Raw genomic sequence first — 18,666 nt, 5'->3', positions numbered from 1 at the left:
ATTGTCTTGGAGGTTCTGACCAGGGCAATTAAGCAAAAAAAGGAAATAAAGACATCCAAATCTGAAAGAAAGAAACAGTATTGGCCACAGCTGACAAGCTGACATGCTGTTATATATAGAATATCCTAAGGAATCCACAAAAATCCATAAGGCTAATAAATGAGGTCAGCAAGGTTGCAGGGCACAAGATTAATATGCAAAAATCAGTTTTATTTCTATACTGCAGCAGTGAACAACTTGAAAATGGAATTAAGTTGTTCCTCCATTTACAACTACACCAGCAAGAATAAAATACTTGTGAATAAACTTAACAAATGAGTTGCAAGGCTTCATATATTGATAACCACAAAACACCATTGACAAAACTTAAAGAATACCTGAATAAATGGAAAGACATCCTGTGTTCATGCATTGGAAGATTTAATATAGTTAAGATGGCAGTATACCCCGACTTGATCTACAGATTCAACACAGTCCCTGTCAAAACTTTAGCTACCTTTGTGCAGAAATCAACAACCTGATCCTAAAATTGATACGGAGAAGAATCTGGAAATGTAAAAACAAATGTGGAGAGCTCAAACTTCTCAATTTGGATTAGGCAATGGATTCTTCCATGTGACACCAAAAGAGCAAGCAACCAAAGGAAAAAATTGGGTAAATTGGACTTTATCAAATTAAAAAATTTTGTGCCTTAAAGGACATTATCAAAGTGAAATTATAATCCATAGTATGTTAGAAAATATTTGTAAATCATGCATCTGATAAATAACTGGTATCTAGAATATATACAGAACTCTTTTTACTCAATAACAAAAAACTAATAAACCAGTTAAAAATGGACAATGTATCTGAAAAGACATTTCTCCAAAGAGATATGCAAATGGCCAGTAAACATGCTAAAAGATGCTCAACATCATTTATCATAAGGTAAATGCAAATGGAGATAATAATGAGATATGGCTTTATGTCTACTAGGATGGCTATAATATAAAAGACAGGTAATAACACATTTTGGTGAGCCTCATATGCCACTGATGGTTATGTAAAATGGTGTAGCCACTTTGTGAAACAAAAAGTTAAACAGTTCTTCAAAAAGTTAAACACACTGTAACATTTGACCCAGCAATTCTACTACTAGGTATATACCAAAAAGATTTGAAAACAGATGTCCAAACAAAAACTTGTGTTTGAATGTTCTTAGCAACATTACTCATTAATGGCCAACAGGTGGAAACAACCCAAATGTTCATCAGCTGATGAATGGATAAACAAAATATGGTATATCCATACAAAATGGAATGTTATTTGTCCATATAAAGGAACAATATCTTGGTACATGCTGCAACATGAATGAACCTTGAAAATACTGTGCTATGTGAAAGAAGTTATTACTTCCATATTTGTAATATCAAATCACATACAATATTTCACAGAATATGGAATATTACAAAATGGAATATTGTGTGATTCCATTGATGTGAATTTTCCAAAATACACAAATTTGTGGAGACAGAACTTAGTTTAGTTTTTGCAGAGCTAGATGGTGGAAGTGTCGCTAAGAGATGGGGGGAGTAATAGAGAGTATGGGGTATCTTTTTGGTCTGATCAAAATGTTCTAAAATTGATTTTTGTGATAGTTACATAGCTTTGTGAATTATACCAAAAACCATTGAATTGTACACTTTAAATCAGTGAATTGTATGGTATGTGAATTGTATTTCAATAAATTAGTTATTGAAATAATTGTATTTCAGTAAAACTGTCACATAACAAAAGAATGTTTATAGTTCATAATAGCTCCAAGTGTCCATCAGTAGAAGAATGGATAACCAAATTGTGATATACTCCTCCCATATAACGTTACTCAGCAATACAAAGGAACTACTGATACTCTTAATGAATAAGTCACAAAAGGTGTACTGAGCACAAGAGCTAGACGTGAAAGAATACATTATGTATTATTTCATTTAGTTTAAGAACAGGTAATATATAGTGACAAATCAGAACTTGATTGCTTCTGGTCAGGACAAGGGTAGTATTGATGAGAAAGATGGATAAAATAACTTACTGGGATGTATCTTGATTCAGGATTAAGTGGATGTAAACATTTGTTTAAACTCATTACTATTTGTGAAATATAGCTTTAAAAAATGGCCCTAAGGCCTGGGGGCTGGTGTTACAGAAACTGGTATAGGGACAGAGACATGGCTTCAGGTCTGAACGATACATTGGAGATGGGACTGAGCCTCTGTTACATGGTCCAGGAGCTTCAAAGAGCTTGAACTTTTCTGTCACTGAAAGGATAATTGAAAAATTCTGTCTTCTGGCCTTGCATAGAGAAACAAGGGTAATATTAGCAATGTGTTAGGCCTTAGATAAGGTTTAAGAAAAAAATTACCTTTAAAAAATCAATGCCCCATATCTGTACCATGCATTAATATGAGATCTAAATTTATACTATGTGTTTGGTGCATAATTTCAAACTAAGAAATTATCACCCAAACTAGACCAGGTACTAGCATAAGCAAATGCTAAATAATCATCTTTTATAAGAGTTGATGTGACTTCTTGGAAAATAACCTCCACTGAAATATAAACCATCCTAGGAAACCAAACCATCTTGACCGAGTTGTTGGTAATACAACAAACAAAAGGAATATATGTCACTCTAAGATTTAGATAGTATTACAGTCTGGAATATAATATTCAAGATAGTTAAAAGAGTAGAAAGAAGGCATAGAAGCGTGAAAGAACAAGTCAGAGGTTTTAAATGCTAAGCTAGGCATGCTGATAAGACAGAAAGCAGTCACAGATACAAAAGTATCCATATCCAGGTTGCTCTGCCAGAATTTATTAGATCAAATAGGAAATAGAGTACGGTGGCTGTAGTAATGTGGAATGATTTTTTAAAACCCTACATAATTTAGTATATTTTTATATCCTGAGCTGTTACATAGAACACTTTAATATATAATATTCTTGAATTATTTTTGACTAGCAGATTATCAACTAGCTATTGAAGGATCTGATATTTTGGTGATAAATTCTTCTTTGTTTTTTTTGGAAACAGAGTCTTAGTCTGTCTTCCCAGCTAGAGTGCAGTGGCATCATCATAGCTCACTGCAACCTCCAACTCCTGGGCTCAAGCAATTCACTTGCCTCAGCCTCCCAGAGAGCTAGGATTACAGGCATGAGCCACCGTGCCTGGTCATGATAACTTCTTAAATTTACTATTTGGATGAAGTCTAAGTAGCACTCACCAGATTTTCTATTTCCAACTGGTCACCTCAACTGACTGCCAAATCAAGTGTAGGCTAGTCTGATGCTTAAGAATTCTTTCTCCATGCAGCCCCAAAAGGGGGGATTACTGATAGTAATGAAAATAGAGTATTTTTACTAAGGTATCTTTTGAGTAAGAAATGATGGTAAACTTGTATATACTTCTCTTTCTGAAACATTGAACATGTGGAACTACTGATTCTCTATATTGGATAAATAACATCGTATTTTATTAGCTTAGATACTTTTTATTATTAGATATGAAACAAATATTTCAAATTCATTTTATTTTGTAAAAGTCTGCTATTTCTATGTATAGTATTATATGATTCCTAGCATTATAATAATCCCTCTCCTTTGGTGTATATAGATGCCTATTCTCTAGACATAGAAATCCAGTTTAGGGAATTAGTGTGAGACTAAAACACGCTCCACAAACTTCTTTGAATTACAGTGCTTTGTTTAACTTTTAAAATGATTCTGCCTTGAGAATTATTCATAGATTGTTCCCTTGTATCTCATTCCTATTTATACAGTAAAATGCACTACTGGAACTTTAGTTCTTCTTCTTTTTTTTTTTTTTTTTTTTTTAGACAGAGGGTCGCTTTGTTGCCCTGGCTAGAGTGAGTGCCGTGGCGTCAGCCTAGCTCACAGCAACCTCAAACTCCTGAGCTTAAGCGATCCTACTGCCTCAGCCTCCCGAGTAGCTGGGACTACAGGCATGCGCCACCATGCCCGGCTAATTTTTTCTATATATATTTTTAGTTGGCCAGATAATTTCTTTCTATTTTTAGTAGAGACAGGGTCTCACTCTCGCTCAGGCTGGTCTCGAACTCCTGACCTCGAGTGATCCACCCGCCTCGGCCTCCCAGAGGGCTAGGATTACAGGCGTGAGCCACCACGCCCGGCCTGGAACTTTAGTTCATTGTGAATGTGTTGCTTAATTTGCCTCTGTTGTTAAACTATGCACTTTTGTTTTTTAAAGGCAAACCTACTTAAATTTGAACATTATGCTCTAACTCTAGGGGTGATCGCTGAATAAATCGTGTACAACTCCCCCCCAAAACCTGGAAATCCTATATTCTCTTTTAAATCTATTTATTGCTAATATTTGTGGCATTCACCCCTCTGCTTCCTTTATTGCTTGAGTGACTCACTGTTTAAATAGTACTAATCTGGGGCTTTGATTTTTACTTGCATATGCTCACTTCCCTTTTTCACTGGTAGCTGATTTCTGTCTCACTTGCCTAAGAAATGGTGATGAGGTACAGATTTTCCAGCTTTGTTTTCAAATTTATAAATACAGAAGTGCTGCTGGGTTTTCCTGCTCTCTATGGTGCTTTTCTTCACACTTTCATCATTGACACACTTGGAATTCCTACAAGTGTGATTAATTATAGGATTTGTGAAAGGATTGTTTAACTTTCGGGAAATCGTTCTGGGTATATTTCTCTCTGAGGTTTCATCAGTGTTCCTTGCAGTGTTGCCAGCTATCTGCTAAGACCTGATAAAAATGATTATATTTAAAAAAAATAACTAAATCATCCAAATTGTTTTTGAAATTTCCCTAATATTTTAATTAGAAATTTTTCATGTGGTGTTAACTCATAATACTTTGAATACTGAAAAGGACATGTTGAATGCCTGAAAACGATGTTTATTTTTTCCTATTATTTTTATGTAGTTTCTGCAGATTAATTGGGAAAATCATTCACATTTAACCTCTATTATTTCATACTTTTTATACACTCTTAAGATAGTTGGCAGCATTGTCCTTTATTCTCTATTGGTTTGGGCTTATATAATGTCTTTTTCTTTTCCCATTTTTTTGTTTTCTTTTTTTGCTTCCTAAGGACATGATGACACAGCGCCATGTGCAATTTTGAAAAGTATGGATAGTTTTAGCTTTCTCCAACACCCAGTCCACCAGAGGAGCTTAGAGATTCTGCAGAGATGCAAGGAAGAGAAGTACAGTAAGGCTACAAATCCTGATAAACTCTGTGTCATTACATATCCATTTGGAAATGGAAACCATGAGCATTTTACACCAGAGTGGAACATAGATTGCATAGGCAACCTGACCACCATAATCCTCTGAGCAGTCTCAGGATGTTTCTTTTGAGTCTTTAGTTCTTTCTCTTGAAAATGCTGTTATGTTTGTTCTTTTAACTTTGGTGCCTATCCTATTTTCTTATGATCATTGATTTGTTAATTATACTTGGTTATAGTCAGTGTATTGGTTTCCATTTGTCTTTCAAGTAGCCAAGTGATTGGACAGAAATGAACAATGCTTTTTTTCCTGTTCATTTTTAATAAAAGGCTTTATTAGGTTTAAAATAAACTACATGCAAAAGAGAACAATTAAGTAAGTTTTGACATATGTAGGCACCTACGAAGTTAGCTCCACAATCAAGATAATGAACATATACAGCATTTCCAAAAGTTTCCTAATACCCCTTTCTAAATCTGTCTGATTTTTGCTTATGCTTGAATTTCAACATTAGCAATGTTGCTTTTGTGTATCATTGGTGAATTCAGATAGTTTGATTGCAGTCCTTCAACCAGCCTTTCTTATGTCTGGTTTAGAGCAAAGCCACCACGTTAATGTTTTGGCTTAAGGAAGAATAACAGAATCATGGTGCATGTTCTTTATTGTTTGCTTTTTTTTCTTTTTTTAAAATAAAATCGGTGTAAAAAGATGCCCTTGGTCTCCATTTCCTCCCTTGCTCTTTATGTGTTATATTCTGCATGAAAATTGGTTCTTTTGCTTGTTAATGAGATTACAGTTACTGTGCTACTACTGTTGTGAGAATAAATGGATCCTTAGAATACTCAAATCCTAACTCAGCAATTCGCATATAATGGACCTAAATTATTTACATAATCTATTTGGAGCTCTTAATAGATTACCGCAGACTTAGTTTGCTAATTTAACAGTTTTCTGATTGACATTCCATGAAATTTTAGTATCCAGTTGTCAATGAAAAGGGTGTAAATAGAATTCCTAAAAGCAAATGTTGATTTTTTTTCAGTTCCTCTTACTTTTACTGTCTTGTAAGAAAATGTGTAGTGCATTTTGAAAAATATTAAAAATATTTTGTCATTTTAGAAAGAACAAAGGTAAGTATTTCATTTTAAAAAGACATTCTTAAAAGTTATTCTTAATTATTGCTATTGTTTCTAAAAGATATACAAGTCTTTGTTCTGATTATCCATCTTCCTATTCTAAATCTTTTAATCCATGGGACATTATTTAAGACAGTCTACAAATCTTTTTTGGGAGTTTAATTTTTATTAACTCTTAAATAGTTGCAAGTGGTTTATTTGCTTTGTTTTTTTGAGACTCTTAGCCTGACAACTCCAGACCTAATTATATTCCAGCTTATGGGTCCAGAATAGGAAGGCACCAATTTCAGCATAGGTTGTGTGAAGAAATTATGCATTTATCTGTGTTCACATGCAAATTTCTACATTTGTAGATGTTGGAGCTTTTCCATTATTTTATATAACTTATTCCATTTTCCACTGTAGTATCAGCAATAATTAAAATTTTCTAACATATAAAATTATAAATTCAAGTTTGGGGGATTTTTTTTTTAAAAAACGAGGGGACTACCAGGTTTAGGTAATGGTGAATTGATGAGGTGAATGAACCCTCCTACAAGTAACAATAATAAAATCTGGAAAAAATTTTAGAATAACCAATTATTTGAAAGTACTGAAAAAAGACAAAAGTAGGCAGAAAGTAGAGAAGTATTCTTTAAAGTAAGTAAAGCAATGTGTAAAAAATTACGAGTTTGTAGCTCTTTGTACAAGTGGTTCCCCAGCTCCCATAGGTCCAGAGACAATATGCCACAGCCATGTTGGCTCAAGGTGTTAGAGGATAAAATTGAAAACTGTTAGAGCAGCTGGGAATTTAGGATGAAAATCCTGGAACTGAGAGACCTGCTAAGGGGCTAAAACCCAAATTTAGAGTATGCACTCTGCCCATATCCCTGGCTGACTGCTGTGAGTATGCAGGGGGAACCTTAGGAATGACAGGTGTCAGAAAAGCAGTGGAAACCAAATAGGTGATAATCCTTGAAAGACACAGCTTGCATAGGTGCAATTTGCAAGTTTGCTGCTGTTTTGACTGAAAGAGTTTTCTGCCTGTGTATGGCTTATGTGGGAAAAAGCTGAAATCTTTCTGCCTTAATTGGAGTCCCATAGGCGATACAAGATAAAGGGGCAGAAAATTACTGGAAGAAATAATGGCAGAAAACTTCCCTTATTTGGTTACAAAGACACTAACTTACAGATCCAAGATCTGTGACCTCTAAGCAGAATAAATACAAAAGAAAACCACACCTAAGCAAATTATAGGCAAACTGTTAAATGTCAAAGATAAAATCTTGAAAGAAGCCAGGGGAAAAATTATGGCACATTAAATACAGGGGAATAATGATATGATTAACACCTGATTTCTCAGAGAAATTAGCAGAAGCAAAAAGGTATCCAAAAAAATCATATATAAAATGCCAAAAAAGCTCAAAAAGCAAATATAAATTTTAGCCAGAATTTCTATATTTGTAATTTTTGGTCCAGACAAGTTAACTGCCAGAAGAAAAATTAACAATCTTTGGAAGAACTTAACAGCATCCACTGTGGCTATAATATATTATCCACACTATCCAAATTATCATTTAGCAAAAGTATCCTTCAAAAATGAAGGTAAAATAAAGACATTTTTAGATAAACAGTATCTGAGAGAATTTGTCATCATAATATGTACTCTTTGAAAAATGATAATGGAATTTCTTCAGGCTAAAGGGAAATTATTACATGATAGTAACTTGGATCTATAGTAGAGGTTGGCAAATTTTTTCTGCAAAGGGCAGATGGTAAATATTTTAGGCTCTGTGGGCCATATGCTTTTTGTTGAAACTATTCAACTCTTCTGTGAATGGAGCTATAGGTGATACATAAATGAATGTGGCTGTGTTCCAATAATACTTTGTTATGGACACTGATACTTAAATTTCATACAATTTTACATGTTTCAAAAAATGTTCTTTTCCCTCCCAATTGTTTAAAAATGTATAAACCATTCTTAGTTCACAGGTCATACAAAAACAGGCAGTGGATTTGATTTAGGCCATGGACTCTAGTTTGCTAATTCATGAATTATTAGAAGGAATGAAGAACTTTAGCCAGAAATAATATGTATAAAAATATAAATGACTACACATATATATTTTTTAAATCAATAAGACCAATTAGACAATATATTTTCTTTCCTTAATTTCTTTTAAAAGCTATATGATGGTTTAAAGTAAAAAATATGACATTATTTTGGTGGTTTAAAATGTGTCCACAAATTCTTTGATACTCCTCCCTTCAAAAGGCGTGTGCTGTACTTAGTGACTCACTTCTAACAAATGGAATGTGGCAGAAGTAATAGTGTATGGCCTTCAAGATTTAAGACATAAAAGGTATTATGGCTCTTCCTCCTCCTTTTTGTTTCTGGTGCTCCTACCTTCTGTCCACAGTGGCTCTTCTCTGAGATTTGACAGGGAGGAAATTAGAGGAGTGAGGAGAAATTTGGGGTTTTGGGGAACATAGCAATCTCACTTCTGGAAATGTCAGGAGCCCTGGAAAGAAGGAGGAATCAGATGCCGGGGTGGGGGGTGGGGAGGAAGGCAGTTGCAATAGAACAATCTCACTTCAGTTTGAAGCCATACTTCTGGCCTTCAATCCAGTCTTGGGACAATTAAGAACATAATATTCATCAACAAGGTGAAGGATCGGCAGTTGTCAGAGAAGCGCTGTGAGCTTACTCTACCTCACCTTACTGACAGTGCCTACTTTAATGTCCCTAACCTCAGGCATCAGCATGGTCACACAGAGGACTGAAAATTTAAAGTGTATTGTTTGGCCAAAATGGAATTAAAATGGAAATCAGTAACAGAAAGATATCTGGGAAACCCTCAAATATTTGGAAAACAAAAGGTATAAATAATTCATGAGTCAAAGAAAACTTTATAAGAGCAATTTGAAAGTATTTTGATCTTAATGATGACGGAAATACAACATATTACAACTTGTGGAATGCAACTAAAGAAGTATTTAGGACTAGGCACAGTGGTTTACGCCTATAATCCTAGCACTTTGGGGGGCCAAGGCAAGAGGATCACTTGAGGCCAGGACTTTGAGACCAGCTTGAGCATGTCTCTACAAAAAATAGAAAAATTAGCCGGGCCTGGTGGTACGCTCCTGTAGTCCCAGCTACTTGGGAGGCTGAGGCAGGAGCATCACTTGAGCCCAGGAGTTGGAGGTTGCAGAGAGAGCTGTGATAATGCCACTGCACTCTAGCCTGGACAACAGAACAAGACCCTGTTTGGGGGCAGAGGGAGCGGGGAAGGGAAAAGAAATACTTAGAAGAAAACTTACAGCTTTAAATTCTTATATTAGGAAAAAAGTAAGGTCACAATCAGTGATTTAAGCTTTCACCTTAAGAAGCTAGTAAATAAAAGAGCTTATCAGACCCAAATTAAGTAGAAGAAAGTAAATAAAGTTGGGAGCTAAAATCAGTGAAATAGAAATCAGACTAACAGTAGAGAATATGCCAGTGAAACCAAAAGCTGGTTTTTTAGAAAAAAAACAATGAAATTGATAAACCTTTAGCTCAACACTATACAGTAGAACTTTCTGTAATGATGGAAATGTTGTCCAACTACACTGTCCAATACTGTAGCCACTATCCATATGTGGCTGTTAAGCACCTGAAATGTGTCTGGCACAGCTGAAACTGAAATTTTAATTCTGTTTAATGAATTTAAATTTATGTAGCCACATACAGCTAGTGGGTATTGTATTGGACAGTGCAGTTATAGCCATTCTAATCAAGAAAAATGAGATAATACACAAAGTTATTATCTGGAATGAAAGAGTGGACACAATATGCTACAGATACCAGAAGTTTGAGGGGAAGATTATAAACATTTATGCCAATAATTCGACGTTTATGAAATGGATAAATTCCTTAAATGTCAATAGTTATCAAAATTGACCCAAGAAAAAATTAGAAAATCTGAATAGTCCTATATCTTATTAATAATATTGAATTCATAAGCAAAGACTCACACACAAACACAAGGTTCAGGTCCAGATAGGTTCAGTAGTGAATGGTATTGAAGAAACATCTAAGAGTGGAAAATTCTACTAGTCCTTCTCAACTCTTTATAAAATAGAGGAGCAGGGAACACTATCCAAATTGTGTCTTGATATCAGTATTACTCTGCTACCCAGACCAGACAAAACCATTACAGGAAAACTATAGACCAATATAACTTCACAAGGATGGGTTTAAAAATCCTTAACAAAATAAGAGATAAGTGAAATGAGCAATATATTAAAGGGTAATACGTGAAGATCAAGTGGAATATATTCTAGGAATGAAAGGTTGGTTTGGCAGTCAAATCAATTAACTCACCATATTTTTTTTTTTTTTTTTTTTTGAGACAGAGTCTTACTTTGTTGCCCCGGCTAGAGAGTGCCGTGGCGTCAGCCTAGCTCACAGCAACCTCAAACTCCTGGGCTTAAGCTATCCTACTGCCTCGGCCTCTCCAGTAGCTGGGACTACAGGCATGCGCCACCATGCCCGGCTAATTTTTTCTATATATATTTTAGTTGGCCAGATAATTTCTTTCTAATTTTAGTAGAGACGGGGTCTCACTCTTGCTCAGGCTGATCTCGAACTCCTGAGCTCAAGGGATCCACCCGCCTCGGCCTCCCAGAGTGCTAGGATTACAGGCGTGAGCCACCGCGCCCGGCCTAACTCACCATCTTAACCATCTATAAAATAAAAACCATACAATCATCTCAGTAGATGGAGAAAAAAAGTTTGTCATAATACCACACTCATTCCTATTTTAAAACTTTTAGCAACCTAGGAATGGAAAGCAACTTCCTTAGTTTTATAAAGAACATGCATGAAAGTCCCACAACAAACTTCATACTTAATAGTAAAAGATTGAATACTTTCTCCCTAACATTGAGAACAAGGCTTTTGACTGTCAGATTCAACACCCTATTAAAGGTCATAGGTCATGTAATCAGGCAACAAAAAGAAAGGGTACATAGATGGAAAAGGAAGTAGACAGCATGAACATCAATATAGAAAGTGTCAAGGAGTCTAAAAAATGCTCTTAGAACTAAAAAGTGAATTTCCCGTTTTCACAGGAAACCAGGAAAATATACAGAATTAAATTGTAATAATCTAGCCATGAACACTTGGAAAATGAAATTTATAAAGTCCATTTACAGTACATCTGTGGCAACCAGACTGCTGGGTATCACCACCTTATATAGATCCTCCCACATTTTACAAGAGTTGGTCTGTGTTACGTAAATCAAGTGGCAGAAGTGATGTTATGTCACTTTTAAGATTGTCATAAAAGACTGCAATTTCTATCTTGGGTACTTCTTTACTTGCTAGCTCTCTCTTGGAAGCAAGAGCTTCTCTGAGAAGCAAGCTGCCATTTGTGAAAAGCCCTATTGAGAGTCCCAGTGAAGCCTTTAGCCAGTAGGCAGTGATGAACTGAGGCTTGTTACCAATTATTAATGAGAGTGACCATAGAAGCGAATTCTTCAGCTTCATTCCAGTCTTGAGATGACTGCAGCCTTGGCTGAAAGCTTGGATGCAACCTCATGAGAGACCCTGAGTCAAAACCAGCCAGCCAAGCTCTTAAATTCTTGTTCCTATAGAAACTCTGGGAGGTGATAACTGTTGTTTTAAAGTGCTAGGTTTTGGAGTAATTTAATATGCAATGGATTACTAAGTACAACATAACAAACATGAAATAATTAGGAATAAATTTAACAAATATGTTATATAAGACTTGTATACTACTCTACTAAGAGGAATTGAAGAATACAATGAAGAAAGATACATGTTTTTATGTGTGTTTTTGTATTTTTGAGCTGTCGGTTCTCCCCCAAATGGATATGTAGATTGAATACAATCCAATGAATATCACAGCAAATTTTGGGGTACAAATTCACAAGCTGATTCTAAAATTTATATAGAAATGTAGAATACCTAGAATGACCAAAACAATTTTGATAAAGAACAAAGCTGGAGAACTTAACACTATACGATTTCAAGACTAAAATAGTCATGACATGGTTCTCTTAGTGTAAGGATCAAGAGATCAGTGAACCAAATAGAGAGTATAGAAATAGATCAACGATATATCGTTAGTTAATTTTCTACTAAGACATTGATAGAATTCCATGGGGGTAAAGGATAGTCTTGTAAACAAATGGCATTAGAACAACTGGGTATCCATGTTACAAGATAACTTTGACCCTTATCTTATGCATATAAGTCAACTTGAAATGTGTTATACAGTTCTTTATAAGGACCCAAACTATTAAATTTGTAAAAGAAAACCTGAGAAAAAAATCTTTGCAATCTTGGAATAGGCAAAGATTTCTTAGATGGCCACATAAGAACACTAATATAAAAGAAAAACATTGGTAAGTTGGAGAGTTGGAGTTCACCCAATTGAATACCTCTGCTTTTCAAATGATAATGAATTCTTAAGAAAGCAAAAGAAAAACAAAAAAAGAAAACAAAAAGCATACCACAGCCTGGTAAATAGTATTATTAATACTTTGTAATATTGATGTGTGATAACAGACTTTAAAACAAAATATAGAAAGAACTCCTATATTAGTAAGATTAAACAGGTTAGTGTTAAAATGGGCAAAAGATTTGAACTTACACTTCCACAGAAGAAAATTTAGGTATGGTCCATAGGCTCATGAAAGATGTTCAACTTCATTAGGGACATGAAAATTATAATCGCAGTGAAGTCATGTTAACAGTACGTAATGGCTGGGGTGTAAGAAGTTGACAATACTAACTGATGATAAGGATTTGGAAGAACTGGAACTCTTCTACAAATGGCAGTGTCAAATGGTACAATTGTTTTCGAGAACAGTTTGTCAGTTTTTATAAAGATAAATATATTTTTATACATATTCCATGAATTTCAATCCCAGGTATTTACCTGAGAGAAATGAAAATGTATGTTCACAAAAAGACTTTTTTATAGTTGAATCTCTAAAATGTTATGCTGAGTAAAGCCTTACACAGACTAGGTCATACTGTTTTATTCTATTTATATCAAATTCTAGACAATGCAAACCAGTTTATATGAACAGCAGATTAGTGGTTGCCTTGACCTGGGAGTAAGTCTAGAGGATTGTCCAAGAAAGGACATGAGGGAAATTTTGGGGCTGATGGAAATGTTCTGTATTTTCCTCTGGTGGTTGTTACATGATGAATGCATTTGTCAAAACTTATCCAACTCTGTACTTAAAATGTATATATTTTACTGTATGAATTTTTTTACCCCAATAAAAATTCTACATGATATGTCACAGATAAATATCTAGAAGTGATTATTTTTCATGAAATTAAGAATATCCAAAATAAAAAATGGTATGTGATAAGAATTCCTGTTTGAAAATGGTAGACAGAAATATAGGAGATACAGGCATGTATTTTGATGAAAACTGTAGGGAAGACAGTTGTATTTCTCTTGAATTAGGAGAATATGGATATTAAGTTTAGGAAATCAGTACAGGTACATAAACTGTGTGCCTTAAGGATATCCACAATGGTAACAAAGATAAGAATTTTTGTCTTTTAAAGTAGCATTTGAAACCTTTATCAAGTGAAAATCAAGAAGGGAAGAAATGCGCTTAAAAAGTGAAAATAAATGGAAAACATGAAATAAAATGCCAGTAACAAATACTATTTAAAAGTAATATAAATGATTTAATCTCACCAATTAAACTCTCAAAATGAATTTCTCAAAATGAATTTTTCAATAGTTTAATTAAATGATTTCTATAAGATTCTTAATCAAAGTGATGAAAGTAAAAAGATGGAACAAAAATATACCAGGCATATATGAATGATAGCAGTAAATAAATCTAGATAGTAATCTGAATAGATCTTCACTGATAGAATTTGTAAAAAGATTTAGTTGAGAAAGACCAGAAGGTGAGCCCACTAGAAAGTTTTGAGATTTAATAAAGAAATTGGTAAATGTGTTTGTAAATCTAAATAAGCAATTACTTTGTAGAACTTAGTAATGACTAATTTGCTTGATTAAGGGGAAGAAAACAAAGTGAAAATAAGTATTGTGTAACAATAACATCCCTAATGGGTAGGGATGGCTTGAATTATAGCATATGAAGTTTCTCGTACTCTTCAGGAAAAGAGATAATTTAGTTTAGAATTTATCAGTATGTTAAAAATTAAAAGATGACCAGACACAGTGCCTCACTCCTGTTATCCCAGCACTTCAGAATCCAAGGTGGGAGGATCGCTTGAAGCCAGGAATTCAAGACCAGCCTGGGCAACATAGTGAGACTCTTACTCTGAAAAAAAAAAAAAAAAAAAAAAGAGCTGAGTGTGGTGGCGCCCACCTGTAATCTCAGCTACTCAGGAGGCTGAGGTGGGAGAATCACTTGAGCCCAAGAGTTTGAGGTTGCAGTGAGCTATGATGATGCCACTGCATTCTAGTCTGGGTGACAGAGTTGAGATCCTGTCTCAAAAAACAAAACAGCACATGTATGAGCTCAAGAAATAGAGGCAATATAGCTGAAAATTCAATTACTTATATTGAGGAAAGGCCTGAGTGATTATGATAATGATAATTTGTCATAGGAATAATTGGTGTCTGGAAGTAGAAACTGAACAAATAGAACCAAAAATGCATTCAAATATATAAAATAAAACTGTTCAAAGTACTAGTAGTTTTGTTGGTCTTAGGCCATATTATTAATATATTCCCAGTATCAGTGTTTGTGTGGTCATATATCTTCAATTCTCTTGGGTATATAAACTTAGAAATGGAATTGCTGAGTCACAGGGTAACTGTATTAAATTTTTGATGAAGTAGAATGTTTTCCAAGATGACTGTATCATTTTACATTTAGCTGTATATGAAGGTTCTGATTTCTCCAGGTCCTTGACGACACTTATTATCTGTGTTTTCTATTGTAGCAATCCTAGTGAGTATGAAGTGACATCTGGTAGATTTGATTTGCAATTCTCTGATGATTAATGATGTTGAGCATCTTTTCATATGCTTGTTAGTCATTTGTATGTCTTCTTTGGAGAAATAACTATTTGAATTCTCTGTGCATTTTAAATTAGATTATTATCTTTTTATTACTGAGTTGTAAGAGTTCTTATTATATTCTGGATACAAACTCCTTATCAGATATATGATTTCCAGATAATGTCTACAATTCTATGATTTATGTTTTCACTTTCTTGATAAAGTAGTGTCCTTTGAAGCACATAAGTTTTTAATTTTGATGATATACAGTTTATCCATTTTTTCTTTGGTTGCTTGTGCTTTTGGTATCATATCTAAGTTACCATTGCCTAATCCAATGTCTGGAAGATTTGCTCCTGTGTTTTTTTAAATAGTTTTGTAGTATTAGCTCTTACATTTATGTCTTTGACCAAACTTTATTCTTTTATATGTGGATATATCTTTTTCACAGCACCATTTGTTGGAAAGGTTATTCTTTTCCCACTGAATGGTCTTGGCACTTTTGTAAAAAATCAATTAATCATAAACATAAGAGTTTATTTCTTGACTCTCAGTTCTGTTCCATTGCTCTATTTGTCTGTTTCTGGGCCAGTACCATACTGTGTTGATTACTGTACCTTTTTAGTAAATTTAGAAATCCGGAAGCATGAGTCCTCCAACTTTGTGTTTCTTTGCAAGATTGTTTTGGCTATACTGAGTCCCTTTCATTTCCATATTAATGTAAGGATCAGATTGTTCATTTCTGCAAAAATAGGTAGCTGGGATTTTAATAGAGATTGCATGATCTATAGATCAGTTTGGGGAGCATTGCCATCTTAATATTATGTTTTCTAATTCATGAACATGGATGGTGTTCCATTTAGTTGAATCTTCTCTAATTTTTTTAATGATGTTTTGTGGTTTTCAGTGTAGACATTTTGTATTTTTTTGTTAAATTGATTCCTACTATTAATGGAATTGTTTTCTTAATTTAATTTCAGAATATTTGTTTTTATTGTATAGAAATACAATAGATTTTGTACATTAATTTGTGTCCTGTAATTTTGCTGAACCCATCTGTTAGTCCTAGTAGATTTTTTTGTATTCCTTAGGATTTTCTAGATACAAGATTATGTCCTCTTGAATAAAGATACTTTTACTTCTTCATTGCCAATGTATCTTACCTATATTATATGTTTGTGTATATATGTATGCTATGGAAATTAATAACTTTTGGCTTATATAGCTTGAATGTTTATCATTTGATTTGAAGAAAATTATATTTTTTAAATATTAGTAATTTTTATGGAACCAATTTGTCTTCTTTGATTCTTAGTATATTTATCTGTGAGATTATTTGATCTCTAAAATCTATAATCCACATCACCAATATTTATTGCTGAAAAATCATGCAGAGGGGTCACATTAAAAATTTTTTTAATATCAAAATAAGAAGTGAACTTTGCATACTTTCTGAATTTATTGTTTAAGTGAAAGAAGAAATAAAAGTTCATTATTAAATTTCCTAATTGGCTTCATTCTTAACTAAGTCAGTTTTGTAAATGATGGTTATGGGACTTGGTTCACATGATTTAGATGTTTCTGATATATTTAGCAAATATTTACCATTAAAGTACATTAATTTCACTTATCTTTAGAAAAATTATTTCATGTTTAATTTTTCTTAGCATTGATTTGAAAATTTCTGTTTTTTTTTCCCCCCCTAGGTATAACTCGGAAAAATCCTAGAACACCTCTTTCTGATCTTCAGGGCATGAATACTCTAAATGAAAAAAACCAACAGTAAGTGTGTTTGTTTTATGATTTCAAGGAAGTATAGAAGAAATAACTAGCATTCTTATTAATATTTCTGTGACTTTAAAAGTATGAAGAAAGTCAGGCTTGGTTTGTTTTTTATTTCTTAAAGTCTTTATAATGACAAAGTGGGTTAGAGTTAACAAAACTTGTCTACAATTGCTTTTGGTAAAATGGCTGTACAATTTTTAAAAAGTTTCCTCAGAATAATTTTAAATGAACTTATATATTTTAATATCTGAGATCCTTCTTGCATTTTAAGACTTTTGCACTATTTAAGGGTTATTCTGCTTCTTTCTGTGGATAAATCTTATTGGCAAGTAATAATTGAGTAGTTTGATTTACATCAAACCATCCAATACCTTTTTTTGGTGATTATGATTACCAAAGTTTACCTTTTACCATTTTCAGTGAAGAATTCTTGAGTACGATTTGATAATAGCAAATACAAATAATTTTCTGAGTTTATAAATAAAGTTTCTCTGTCCTTCATTTATACCATTTAATAAAGGTTGTAATTAGTATGAGCAAAAACATTGTTTAGTTTCTAGAGTGTGCTGTCTACATTTTAAACATCATCAAGAGAACTAAGTTTCTTAATACCTTGGTAATTCTGGTAATTTGGGTGATCTGTGATTAAAATGAAGGCATAAATTCAGTGATCATTTAAAAACAATTTTTTTTTTTTGAGACAGAGTCTCAGTCTATTGCCCTGGTGGCTAGAGTACAGTGGCGTCATCACAGCTCACTGCAACCTCAAATTCTTGGACTCAAGCAGTCCTTCTGCTTCAGCTTCCCGAGTAGCTGGGACTACAGACATGTGCCACCATGCCTGGCTAATTTTTTCTATTTTTTATAGAGACAGGCTCTCCCTCTTACTCAGAACTCCTGACCTCAAGTGATCCTCCCGCCTCAGCCTCCCAGAGTGCTAGGATTACAGGCGTGAGCCACCGCTCCTGGTCCATAAACTAATTTTGTAAAGATAGGTATATAAGCTCATTTACGACAAACCTTTTTACAGGGAACTTGGTTACATAAACTTCATTCTTTCCTTTTGTATACAATACAGAAAGATCAATGCCATTGAAGTAATGTTATCAGGAAAAGGCCAGCTAGCAGTCTTAACAAGAGTTCCTTCAGATCGTATTTATTGTATTGGTGAATTTGTTTTTTTGAGGCAAGGTCTCGCTCTGTTGCCCGAGCTGGAGTGCAGTGCTGTGATCATAGCTCACTGTAACCTCAAATTCCTGGGCTCAAGTGATACTCCTGCTTCAACCTCCTGAGTAGCTAGGACCACAGGCATGCCTTACCACGCCTGGTCAATTTTTAAACTTTTTTGTAGAGATGAGGTCTCGCTGTGTTGCTCAGGCTGATCTTGAGCTCCTGGACTCAGGTCATCCTTCCACCTTGGCCTCCCAGAGTGCTTGGATTACAGGCGTGAGCCCCTACACCCAGCCTGCACTGGTGAATT

The 18,666-nt window shown here is 34.2% G+C and overlaps 1 protein-coding gene across 1 annotated transcript in view; it reads left to right on the top strand.

Moving 5' to 3' along the window:
• The window catches only part of MYO9A (myosin IXA), a 241,817-nt gene that overhangs the window by 115,130 nt on the left and 108,021 nt on the right, over positions 1-18,666 (top strand). Inside the window, exons 15-16 of the mRNA XM_045531001.1 lie at positions 5,133-5,252; positions 17,108-17,183. Coding sequence (XP_045386957.1) covers positions 5,133-5,252; positions 17,108-17,183 — 196 coding nt within the window. The remainder of the gene's footprint in view (positions 1-5,132; positions 5,253-17,107; positions 17,184-18,666) is intronic.

The sequence above is a fragment of the Lemur catta genome, chromosome 1 (genome assembly GCF_020740605.2).
Source record: "Lemur catta isolate mLemCat1 chromosome 1, mLemCat1.pri, whole genome shotgun sequence".
Lineage (NCBI taxonomy): Eukaryota > Metazoa > Chordata > Mammalia > Primates > Lemuridae > Lemur > Lemur catta.
This window is presented reverse-complemented; position numbering and strand designations above follow the sequence as displayed.